The sequence below is a fragment of the Lactuca sativa genome, chromosome 7 (genome assembly GCF_002870075.4).
Source record: "Lactuca sativa cultivar Salinas chromosome 7, Lsat_Salinas_v11, whole genome shotgun sequence".
NCBI lineage: Eukaryota > Viridiplantae > Streptophyta > Magnoliopsida > Asterales > Asteraceae > Lactuca > Lactuca sativa.
This window is the reverse complement of record NC_056629.2, coordinates 83916313-83929903: the sequence shown is the minus strand read 5'-3', so window position 1 is coordinate 83929903 and position 13591 is coordinate 83916313. Positions and strand designations below refer to the sequence as shown.

The 13591-nt window shown below is 40.3% G+C and overlaps 1 protein-coding gene across 1 annotated transcript; it reads left to right on the top strand.

Moving 5' to 3' along the window:
• Positions 1-335: 335 nt before the first annotated feature.
• Positions 336-1109, top strand: LOC111887702 (uncharacterized). The gene is made up of 2 exons (XM_023883875.1): positions 336-890; positions 996-1109. Exons 1-2 carry the CDS (start codon positions 336-338, stop codon positions 1107-1109), a joined length of 669 nt encoding a protein of 222 aa, XP_023739643.1.
• Positions 1110-13591: the final 12482 nt, after the last annotated feature.

Below are 13591 nucleotides of genomic sequence, written 5' to 3'. Positions count from 1 at the left end.
AACTGGGCCGAGTCCAGACTTGACCACGGGTCAAGGAGACCGAGGAAGCCCAGGAAATCCTACTCTGCTTTCATCTTTCACAGGTGGCTTAGGCACGGTGAGCACAAATGTGCAAGGATCCGTGGACCCGAAGGACACTTCGGTGCGATTGAAGGATTTGATGGCGATAACTCAAATGACTCCTGGTTACAGTACAATCCAGTAAGGAGCAACAGATCAAGCAGCAGCAACAAAAAGAACAGGAAATCCAGTCTGTGGCTATGTATTGGGCAAATGCCATCAGCAATGCCAATACCGTAGCCACAATTCAAAAGGTTCAAAACTAGATAGATCAGATGGCAGAAACAATGTTGAAAGCTCAAGCTTCAGGCGCAGACGCAGGTACCTCCAAAGTTCCTCCTACTCCAACTCCTATTCCATCTCCCACTCCTACAGTCAACCCATCACAAGACGAAGGGTCTGCAATCGAACTCAGCTCAGCTCCTACCTTCAGTCTTGATGATGAAGACATCCAAGAGGTCAACAAACCGAACCCTTCAGACGACGACCTGATGATGTTTGAAGAAGAAGAGGAGTCCAGTGGTTCTCAGCATTCAACTTCCAAGCCTAAAGAGAAGAAGAAGAAGAAGAAAAATGTTGTCATCCGGAAGGAGTTCATGAGCCTTCAAGCCAAAGTGATAGATGAGACTCATACTACTTATGAGTCCACTATCTCTATTCTTCAAGCAACCATCAACAGACTGCAGAAATCCCTTACCTCCAACTTGCATGGCCCTGAGATCCTCCAGCTTACCAAAGAAATACACAAGCTGCTCTTTAACTCCTCCACTCCAAACAATTCCCAATTGGCAGAGGCTATCAAAGCTCAGTTTCAAGAAGTCTGTGCCAAGGTGGATGGACTTAAGCAATGGCTTGAGGAAGCACCTCCGTTGCATCCCTCAAGAGGGGGAAGTGAAGATGAAGAAGTCTACCACTCTTATACTTCCATTCATCAGAGTCCCCCCATCATCACTGAGAAAATCCCCACACTGCAGCCCTCACCGCCACCATCTCAACATACCCCATCTCCCCACACTTCACCTCCAAAAGACACTCCCAAAAAGCCTTAGACTCCTCCTCACTTCAAAAATATTGAGGAGAACATGTCATCCTCAAGCTCCACAGACTCCCCTGCCACAGCCCAAAGAAAGCATGATTGGAAGGCGACCAAGCTTGCTGAACTTATCTGGAGAGAATGCGGATTCGACACTATGATAGATGAGTCCTTGATTAACTCATGGGTCAATCCGCACTGCAGGCTATTGGATGAAGACTACACCCAACACCTCACATATGCTGAACCCCCTGCTGATGGATACTGGGATATTCCAATTTCTCCCAATGCCAAATACTTTGCAGTATTTGAGCCATTTGACTGCAGCCTTCCTGCTCACAAACGACTGCCAATGGATTTTGAAAGACTTAACCGATTTTATGCTAAGCATGGCTCCTCCATTGAAAATATACGGTCTAATGATAGACCATCCGCAGTCAAGAACTACAAGATGCGGAAGTTCATGAAGGCTGATTTCATCCAGTATACCCTCACCAGAAGGGAGCATGACTACATCCGCACCCAGGCAGACTTCCCATGCATGAATCCAGAAGAAATCTTCCTTATTGCCAGGGTGTTCCAGAACAAGGCAGAAAATCACCCTAAAATGCAAATAGCGCTTGAAAAAGCCAACTCTTTTCTGAGGGATACAGTTTGTGACTTTGCCAAGATAGATGCTGATATCTACCCCACCATCATCAAGAAGTTTGATCTCCTACCACTTGAACCTGTGCCAATGCCTACCGAAGGCTTCGAAGAAAGATCACTAGGCGCAACAAACTTCCCTGAACTTGGAATCATATTCAAACGGAAGACTGACAATGTCAAATACTTCAGATGAATGCCATACACCGCCTGCCCAAGAAACAACTTGACATCTTCCGGACCGCAGTTGAAAAATCGAAGCATACTACTGCAGAAGTTAAGTTTGAAATTTCAAGAAGAATCACATGACTGGAAAATGTCAGGAAGTTCTGGTGGATTTTGATCAAGTTCCTCAAACTTGATAGTTGAACCGGAGTTAAAGAGGTCACTTAGGGGAAATTGTTGAATCATAAAAGTGACCCTCTTGAACTCAGCTACCGCAACCATCTCTCTACCGCAACGGTTCAGCACCCGCAGCTAATCCAACACCCGGAGTCAGTTCTTCATCAGCAACCGAAATCAGTCTTTTGCTATAGCAGTCTACTTAACTAGATTACTTTATTTGTCTTTTATGTAATACACTTTATTATCCAGTATGCCTTGCACGGCTGCTTATAGAGTTGTAGTCTAGTATAGTTCAGAGTCTCTATAAATAGAGACTTATTGTCTTGTATTGAATACCCTCTCGATCACTGATAACTTGCGACTTATTTTGAATACATTTCTCTAAGTTATCCTCTTCATTTCTTTATCTTTCTACTCTTCTTACTATCAATTGGTACTAAAGCATATCTGATTATAACCTCTCTCCGGAGCAAGTCTTTAAGACTTAATCACTAAGCTTGATCTTCCTTATTAACTTGGAGTGAATGCATTCCTTGTTACGAATCAACTTAAGTGTACTCTTGATATAACAATTGTTGTCATTTATATTTCTTTACTTTCCGCAACTAACTCTCTAACTATCTAACTATATTATTGTTGAGCTTTTAGATCCTTTGAGATTAACTATTCCGCAATATACTAGTTCTAACTTTTGTTTAAGTGTGTCTCCAAGTTTTTCTCTCAACACATAATTTCAAAAATAGAACAACCATAAGGTACATACCAGGGTACAAGTGTTACACACACACACACACACACACTCCAAAGTGTTTCTCTCTGGCTAGGAGAAACCTGTTCATCCTCAACACCGATCTAACTTGATTGTAGGAGTCTGCTCCCAGGGCTTAGGCCATGGGGCAGTTCTAACAATCTGTTGTAGTTTTTGCTAGGTATCAAGCCGAGAATACGGAGACAACATCATACCCATATCTCCAATCCGGATCAAAGACTCCAAGACCCGAATACCCGACGAGATATCGCAACATTTGGTGCCATCTGTGGGACAAAGAACGAATAGTTGCCGTCTCTTTGTCTCAACCTCAGTTTCGCCTCCAATGTATACAAATCTATTGTTCTTCGCCTTAGATCTGTTCATTTGAACCATTATTTTGTCAGATCCATTTGGCTATCACCAAGATCCGTCCAGATCTGTTTACTAGACGTCCAGATATGTTGTCATTCACCTTAGGGTTAATTAGATCAGTTCATTTCAACCATCGTATGTTCAGATTCGTTTGGTTCTCACCAAGATCTGAGCAGATCTATTTACCGAGTGCTCAGATCTCTATATCTTCTTCGTTCCTTCCCTCCTAGCTCTAGATCTACTCCATTTCTTGCTCATTTGAACATTCTCGAAGCTTGCAAATATATTCTCATATCCATTTTCGTTTATGCTTTGGTAGCTTGTTCAGCAAGTTGGGAAGAGAATAAGTTGCTATGAACTTCTACCCATTATGTGTTCTTATTTTGGTGTTTAATTCGATGATTTGAGGAGAACAAAATTTTTCATAAGTTTTTACACATTTTTCAGTTCTTATAACCAACAAAATCTATTTTTAGCACATCAAAACCTTTTTTTCAAGCGTAAGAAAAGTCTCTCGGATTAGTTTTCAGTCGTATATTGGTGACTTACTCAGAAAGTTGAGAAGAAACTTTGTCATATTCACAATTTACAACACATATATTGTAAAATATATATACATGACACAAGAGTGGTCCTGTTAGTTTCGTCTACCATCATATGACAAAAAAGAAAATAAAGGGGGTAACTGGAGATATGTCTTGTATAGCAACATCAATGTAGTCTGGGTCCTACATAATTTGAAAACCTAAAGCAAAAGCCAAAAGAAACCATGAAGCACTTGATTCATCTCTCCTTTGGACCATGGAATTGATGGGTTTTGAGCAAAATAACATTCCTATGTGCACATGCAAAACCCTAAATCTTTGGATCTAGGTTTCTCTATTGTACATGCAAATTTATCCAATGCTTGTGAACCCTAACCTAACATACTATAAAATCGAAATATACAACTAAAATAAGTTTAGATGATTACCTTTGATAGTAGCAAGAATCTTCAACTTCAAGAGCTTAGTATCACAATTGTAATACCTCTAATGGCTTACAAACACCAAGGCAAGAAGATGATCAAGAAGAGAGGGAATGGTGGCTTGATTTTGGCTCTTAGAACTCTAGGGTTTCTTTGGGTTAGCAGAAATATGAAGCCCTAGGGTCCTTTTATAAGTGTGCTGCTAGGGTTTCAGTCAAAACCCTAATTGGATAGCTTAGGCCTTAAGCAGTCCAATGGAACCCTCCAGAACAAGGCCTTGGACGATTTCAAGTGGGCTTCCACCTTAAAGTCGTCCAACCTATAATCTAAGAGATCCACAACCCAAATCCAATTATCTTATAGTTGCAATTCCAATCCCCTTAGTTCAATTAATCTCTTTTGATCACAAAATCAATTTCTTAATTAATTCTCGATTAACATTAATTAACTAATATGATTTCTCTTTTGATATATTATTCATATAATATATTAATAAACCATAACATCCTCTCTCTCCAAAAATCATCTTGTCAAGTTGCTTTGGTGAAGGCAACCTAAAAGGACCATGCTACAACCGGGTCAAGTACATACTAAATATAGTTATGGACTTAGACAGTAATCCAACAGTCTCCCACTTGGATAAATCTAATAACTATAAATGCAAGTACGACTTCAGGATCCGATTAGCAATCATAGCTCTCAAAAACCGTTGTCGAACTCTGACTCGTCCTTTAGGCAAGGGATCGTATACTCCTCCGATCAAGATATCGTGTAGACATTTACATGGAATATAGTCATACTTATTGTCCGGTAGTTTGTTTCTCGATCTCTGATTCGTCTGAAATAGAACTTAATTTAACACATCAATTCAGTCCTGACCGGGCCCAACACATAATTCAAACCAAATCATCGAGGGGTCCAGATATCGCTTTTACCCTCTTAGGATAAAAGGAACAGATAAACTTATATGCATTTACTATTCACTCATCAAATCATGCACAACAATTCACTTTATAACATCAAGTTACTGATGCGTTTACACATTATCAATGCACAAACAACTCGCAAACAATAAACCATATATCTAGGTTTAAAGACTATATGATATTATCGTCCTGTGATCACTCGTGATAAATTCCATGAAGTGATGCCAGCAAGCATGGGTTTAATCCAATGCTCAAATATTATTTCATAAGCACTCATGAACGTTGCAACAAACTTTTGCTATGTTTAATACACTTTAGACAGTCTACAAACCAACTCATGACATTCTTTTTTCATACCAAGTTCCAAAGTATGAGCGAATGTGGACCGTTTGAATAATCTTATTATTATGGAAGTCAAAACATGCAAAGTGAAACAATAGGTAAATAATTAACAGTAGAAAGTAACTTTACTTATAAATAACACTCCTTTATTTAATCATCAAATGTTAATTACACTTTATCTATTACATGTTTCGAAGCTATCTAATATAAACTAATATTGTCCTTCAGCCCAATGCTCCTAGCGTGCTCCAAGTGTTTAACCCTACTCAGTCCCTTCGTAAGGGGATCTGCTGAGTTATCCTCTGACGATACCCTCTTTACCACGAGGGGTCCCTCTACTACCCAATGTCTAATAAAGTGATCTTTCATGTCGATATGTCGGGATCTTCTATGATCCCGAGGTTCCTTGGTCAAGGCAACCGCTCCTTCATTATCCCAGAAAATTTCCATGGGCTCCTTTATGGCTGGTACAACACCAAGGTCTCCGACGAAGTTCTTCAACCATATCTCCTCCTTTGACGCTTCGCTCGATGCTATGTACTCTGATTCTCACGTTGAATCAGCTACGGTCTCTTGCTTGGAACTTTTCCAAGTCACTGCTCCTCCATTCAAGGTAAAGACCCAGCCCGACTGAGAATGGTAGTTGTCCCAGCCGGTCTAAAAACTGGCATCACTATTCCCTCGCACCCTTAATCCATCACTCCTACCAAGGACAAGAAACCATTCCTTGATCCTCCGAACGTACTTAAGAATATTCTTGAATACGGCCCAGTGTGCTCTGCCAGGGTTCCCTTGATATCTGTTGACCATGCTCAAAGCGAAGGCCACATCAGGGCGAGTACAAGTCATCTCATACTTGATAGAGCCAACTGCGGAAACGTAAGGTGCTCGGCTCATCTCTGCTATCTCGACTTCAGTACTCGGGCTCTAAGTCTTACTCAACTTGGCATTGCTTTGGATCGGTAACTCCCCTTTCATGGAATTCTCCATACTAAAACGGTTTATTACATTGTCCAAGTAAGTTTTCTGACTAAGTCCTATTAGTCTTTTACTCCTGTTTCTCACTATCCTTATTCCCAGAATATAGGCAGCCTCTCCGAGGTCCTTCATAGCGAAACACTTCCCAAGCCAAGACTTAACTTCCTGCAGGGTTGGAATGTCGTTTCCTATGAGTAGTATGTCATGGACATACAATACGAGTAAGCTAACTATACTCCCACTGTCTTTCACATATACGCATAACTCATCCTCACTTTGTAGGAAGCCAAAATCTTTGACATTCTCATCGAAACAAAGATTCCATCTGCGAGATGCTTGTTTTAATCCATAAATGGATTTATCAAGCTTACACACTCTATTAGGATGATTTGCATCGGAAAAAACCCTCTGGATGACTCATGTAAACATCCTGAACCTACTTCCCATTAAGGAAAGAGGTTTTGACATCCATCTTCGATATTTCATAATCATGAAACGCAGCTATGGCTAGCATAACCCTAATAGACTTTATCTTCGCAACTGGAGAGAAGGTCTCATCATAGTCAACTCCGGGAGTTTGATTAAATTCCTTCGCAACCAATTGCGCTTTTAAGTGTGTACCTTCCCATCCATTTCGGTCTTCTTCTTGAAGATCCATTTGTGCCCGACTGTCTTACGACTTGACACATTGTTAACCAAATTCCAAACTTGGTTGTCATACATGGACTGAATCTCGCTGTCCATCGCCTCTTTCCATTTCGCAGACTCTGGGCCTGCCATGGCTTCATTCTAGCTATTAGGTTCATCCAAATTTACTAGTGTAGTATCACTGATAAACGTATCACCCTCACTTTTTATATGAAAACCATACAACACAGGCGGAACACTAACTCTACTGGAACGTCTAAGAGGTAAGGACTCATCAATCGGTTCAACAGGAGTTTCATCCTCAGGTTGAGCGCCAATATTTGAGGTTCCTTCATCGTTCGATTCTTGAAGCTCTTCAAGATCGATTTGCCTCCCACTGTCCCCTTGGCTTATGAGTTCTTGCTCTCGGAAAACCCCTCTCCTCGCAACGAAGACAACATTGTTACTTGGTCTATAGAAGAGATATCCAAAGGACTTCTGCGGGTAGCCGATGAAAATACACCGCTCACTACGAGGTTCGAGCTTGTCGTGAGTCTCTCGTCTTACGAAAGCCTCGCAACCCTAAACCTTTATGTGTGCCAACGATGGAGCTATCCATGTCCACATCTCGTGAGGTGTTTTGGCAACCTTCTTTGTAGGGACTAGGTTAAGGATATGGGCGGCAGTCTCTAAGGCATACCCCCAGAATGAGATACGTAATGAAGCCTGACTCATCATGGAACGAACCATGTCTAGCAAGGTTCGATTACGCCTCTCAGCCACACCATTCAACTGCGGTGTCCTAGGTGGCGTCAATTGCGAAAAAATTATGCATTCCTTGAGGTAGTCATGGAATTCAAGACTAAGGAACTCTCCACCTCGATCGATTCGAAGCATCTTGATTTTCTTGCCTAGCTGATTCTCCACTTCTTGCTTAAACTCTTTGAACTTTTCAAAGGTTTCTGACTTGTGCTTGATTAAGTAGATATATCCATATCTGCTATAATCATCGGTGAAAGTCACATAGAAGTGGCTTGCATCCCTTGTGGTAGATCTAAAGGCCCACACACAACGGTGTGTACGAGATCCAATAAACTTTCACCCCTTTCATCAGTACCAGTGAAGGGTGACTTGGTTATCTTTCCAAATAAACAAGATTCACACACGTCATCGTCCCTAAGGTCGAATGACTCCAACACTCCATTTTTTTGTAGTTGGGCTATGTGTTTCTTGTTGACATGTCCAAGACGACAATGCCACACGCATGCTTTGTCCAAACTATTGGAAGATTCGATATGCAACACATCATTTCCTAAGTTGTCTACAACCATCACAGTTTCATATATTCCATTACTAAGCAATGCTTCAAAATAGAAAACACCATTAAGAAAAGCATTAATAGGATTTTTTCATTATCAAACAAAAATCTAAATCCTTGTTTATACAACCCATGAAAAGAAATGATGTTTCTTGCCATTTCTGGAGAATAGCAACAATTATTCAACTCTAGTCCTAACCCACTACTAAGCACTAAAGAGTAAACTCCAATCTTGGTGACAGGCGAGGATTTTCTGTTCCCCATGATCAAGTATATCTTCCCATGCTCCACATCCCTATTTCTTCTTAGGCCCTGCAAATCAGAACAAATGTGAAAACCACATCCTGTATCAAGAACCCAAGAAATAACATGCGATGAGTTATTAGATTGAATAGTATAAATACCTATGAATGAAGGCTTGATCTTCCCATCCTTGATATCTTGTAGATATTTTGGGGGCCTTCGTTTCCAATGCCCCTTCTCATGGCAGTAGTAGCACTCTGCATCCTTTGGGTTAGAGGTGGGTGCAGCGGGACCAGCCTTGGTTCCACTAGAAGAGGTGCCATCGTGGGACTTTCCCTTATGGTGGCTCTTGGAAGCAGCCTTGTTCTTTTTACCCTTCCCATGCCCAATAGCCAAGACAGGGGCTGCTGTAGCGGGAGTTGATGCAACGGATTTGTCCTTGAGGTTGCTCTCAGCAATCCTCAACAATCCTTGAATCTTGCTCAAGCTGACTTCCTCTTTGTTCATGTGGCAAGTCATGCGACACTGGTTGAAACATGGTGGCAAGGAGAGAAGGATGATATCAATTGCCAACTCTTCATCGAAGTTAACATTTAACTTCAGCAGGCACTCCACATCTTGCTACATCTTCTGCAGATGAGCAGTGACAGACTCTCAATCCCTCATCTTGGTCGTGATCATCGAAGTGATGATCTTGTACCTCTCTTGCCTGACACTTTGGTGGTACCCGTCAAGTAAATCTTGGTGCATGTCATAGGGATAGTAGTCCTCGTAGGACTTTTAAATTCCTGTAGTCATAGTTGCGAGCATGATGTAATGGACTTTCGTAGCATCTCGCTCGTGGGCCTCAAAGGCAGCGTTCTCCTTGTGAGTAGCAGTGTTGACATTCACCTCCTTCAGCTCCTTATCGAGGACATACTCTTTGTCCTCGTAGCGGGTAACCATTCGGATGTTGCGGATCCAATCATTGAAATTGGTCCCATCAAAAATCATTATCCCACACAAATTCATGAGTGAGAACGAGCCGGTAGAGGTTGAGCCTGAAGTCTCATTGTTGTTCGAGTTAGACATCTGAAAAAGAAAAGAGACAAAGTTTGATTAGATAAGAATCCCCAATTAAACACCCAAATGAGAAACTAGGGCTAGGATCCAACAACATTATTTGCAATTTCGAGGAGCGATGTTGTAATCTAAACAACAAATGATTTGAAGGTAAGTTAATGACGATTCACTAATTTCCACCATGAAAAAAAAGGAAATTAAGTTTTAAATGTATTGGAAATTCCTAGATCTTTTGAGATTCATTGAACTTTACAATGGCATGTTTAAATCTCGATATGCCCTTCAAGTTTGTGACTGGGATACCGAGGATCACAAATAAGGTGTGAATAACCATGAAAATGTACATGGTGCCCCCAATGTTACATTCACCTAATCAATGTGCCGGTTAGCCACACACGCTCCATTGATCTTTGACAAACATCGATTCACCCTTTTCCACCATTGCTTAGACCCAAATTAGTGTGCCGATTGACCATACACGCTCCACTAACGTCTTAACAAGGGTATAAAGTGTAATTTCAAGCAATAGCATCATTTTCACATTTTTCCTAAAGTAACTAAGATTGGGAATTTTATAAGAAATATTTAGTTACTTTATTAATCATTATACTTTTAATGAGGAATTAGTTTCCCTATCCTACCTGTTCGGATAACGAGCCTCCACCAATCAAGGAAGCGGTGAGTGAGAGTGAACTCCCATTAAATTGTCATTTTATAGGCAGCAACCTTACACCCCCCCCCCCCCCTTATAGACCGGCTTCGTGAATGAGGCCTACTAACGGTAAGACTTGCATTTATCTTATACATATATATATATATATATATATATATATATATATAATCAATATTCTTATAATATTATAATAGTATAAGGGTTGAATTTTAAACTTGTAAAATTCTAGGGTTTAGAATTTAAATATTTCATAATTAAACTTTTAATCAAAAATTTAAATTCCAAAACTTGAAGGCAAGTTTTGATTCATTTCAAAATTATCTAGATCAAAATTCAAATAATACAATTAAACAATTAATTGGTGATTATATAATTTTGACCTAATCCAATTTCATGCAAGATAACTGAACAAATAATTCAAATAATTAAGGTTTATCAAATAAGGCAATAATTATCTAATTAAATGATGAATATCTTTTATTTTGACAAGAATCATCATAAGGAATCAATAAAAATAGGATTTTATTAATTAAAAACCTTTTTTGGTAATTATCCCAAGTCAAAATAAGCTAAATCCCGAAAATCCATCTGTCTGACAGCCCGACTTGCCAAGTTTATCTGACTCGTCGATTTCATCTTGGGACTCGATGAGTCTGTTAGGCCGAAGGAAGAAAAATCGATTTTAAGCGATGAATAAACACACAATGCATCAAATACAAAAGAAACCAAGCAAGTCTCTAATACCACTGATGGGTTTTGAGCAAAATAACATTCCTATGTGCACATGCAAAACCCTAAATCTTTGGATCTAGGTTTCTCTATTGTACATGCAAATTTATCCAAAGCTTGTAAACCCTAACCTAACATACTATAAAATCGAAATATACAACTAAAATAAGTTTAGATGATTACCTTTGATAGTAGCAAGAATCTTCAACTTCAAGAGCTTAGTATCACAATTGTAATACCTCTAATGGCTTACAAACACCAAGGCAAGAAGATGTTCAAGAAGAGAGGGAATGGTGGCTTGATTTCGGCTCTTAGAACTCTAGGGTTTCTTTGGGGTAGCGGAAATATGAAGCCCTAGGGTCCTTTTTATAGGTGTGCTGCTAGGGTTTCAGTCAAAACCCTAATTGGATAGCTTAGGCCTTAAGCAGTCCAATGGAACCCTCCAGAACAAGGCCTTGGACGATTTCAAGTGGGCTTCCACCTTAAAGTCGTCCACCCTATAATCTAAGAGATCCACAACCCAAATCCAATTATCTTATAGTTGCAATTCCAGTCCCCTTAGTTCAATTAATCTCTTTTGATCACAAAATCAATTTCTTAATTAATTCTCGATTAATATTAATTAACTAATATGATTTCTCTTTTGATATATTATTCATATAATATATTAGTAAACCATAACATCCTCTCTCTCCAAAAATCATCTTGTCAAGTTGCTTTGGTGAAGTCAACCTAAAAGGACCATGCTACAACCGGGTCAACTACATAGCAAATATAGTTATGGACTTAGACACTAATCCAACAGGAACATCTCCAGTCCATCCGTCCCGGCAAACCACCGATAGCAAAAACTATAACGTCGACCATTAGCATCACGGGTGGTAGTATGTCAGTTCCTCCGACATAACCTAGTTTCTGACTCAAATCACAAGTGTCGAAGTGAAGACTCTTGATTCAAAACTTATTAAAAAAGGGATGATGTACATCGGTCGATTACCTCCCCGAAGGTGGTCGCCATCGGTAAACAAAGCAAAATCAACGTCGGACGACTGCTTCCTCCAACTGAAACACCCAACAATAGCAGCTCCAACCACTGTGTCGCCTCATGTTAACTTGGCTAACCAAAGCTGCCAACGAGATCACCACTTCAAAAACCTTTTTGCGCATCGTCTTCGTTCGATGACGAACTCTTAGATATGATCCCCTTCACTCCCTTCGAGTGCATGTGAAGAACCATCGAGATATCCTCCTTGCAAATCAGATTCGTTGACTGCCTCCAGTCACCAAAAATCACCATCGGAATGCAACAAAGTGACGTCGCCTGTGGAGTCGCATGTCCGTCTATCCCTAAAGATGGAAAAATATGACGAGGATCAAAGAACAGAAAAAAAAACATAGGTCACTCCTATGTGAATTCCAAGAACATCCAGTCCCGAGCACCTATGGTCACCAACCACATTCAAAACCGTCGAACGAAGATGGAGACAGAAGACGTGAGAATGAGATGTTGTTAGAGATGATCCCCTCAAACCTAAATAAGAAAAGTAGTGGGCACATTTTTCCCTAGTAACCAGATTAGCCCACAAGTTTGATTCAAAGGGAAAAAATGGGCCAAATAGATGTGTAATACCTGGGCTCAGTTTGTTCCACACACATACTAAAAAATGCAAAGAAATCGGGCCTAATTCGTTTTCCATGCATTACAATGCTTTAACTAGGCTGAAATTTCATTTTGGGCTCTCCCTAATTTGACTTTTTCATATCATTGGACCAGTCCAACAACATCAAGATGGACTTATTTTTCAAGATAAATTGAGCCACACATGGTACCTCTTTGTACCCATCTCAGCTTCACATGCATATCTAAAAAAAATAAGAATTAGGTTAATAACCTAGATGGGCTCACTTTATTTATTTTGGGTTCCAAAGAGTCTCATTTTGGGTTCTCCCTAATAGGCTAAGTGATCTCATTATGGGCTGACCAACCTAATTCATATTGGGCTCTCTTCTAGGGTTATACATTTTACATGCGCAATCCCAACTGCATAAAATGGGTTCCCAACACATATGCGTTGCCATTTCCTAACATGGGCTATCTCAACAACAAAAAATGGGCTAATTTTCTAGCTTCCATTAAATCCGCTATTTACACACAAGTGCTATGATTACGCCTGACAATACACATATTTAGAATACAATTTGTGGTCCAAACCTCTCTATTATTTCCAGAAAAGGAGGGGAGAAAATCAGCAGGCTACTACCGCTACTCTCTAAAGCGTTTTGAAACGTCAGCGAGAGGAAATTCGAATCAGCTTATGATTTGATTGTGTTATCTTTTCAGATAACCGCTCCAATGGGCACAGAAATATAATCCTCTACCCGACGTTGGATGCGGATCTCATCCCCATCGCGGGGGCACGTGCAGATTTCCTCCAATAGTGTTTAACGTTCGACCGTGACTAGACCGTGGAAACCACAGACCAAGCATGTTGCATTTATCTATAGACCTCGGAGCTCGAT

Coding starts and splice junctions, on each gene's coding strand:
- LOC111887702 (XM_023883875.1), top strand. CDS start 336: ATGGCAGAAACAATGTTGAAAGCTCAAGCTTCAGGCGCAGACGCAGGT. Junction 891..995: donor TTCAAGAAGTCTGTGCCAAG/GTGGATGGACTT, acceptor TCCATTCATCAG/AGTCCCCCCATCATCACTGA.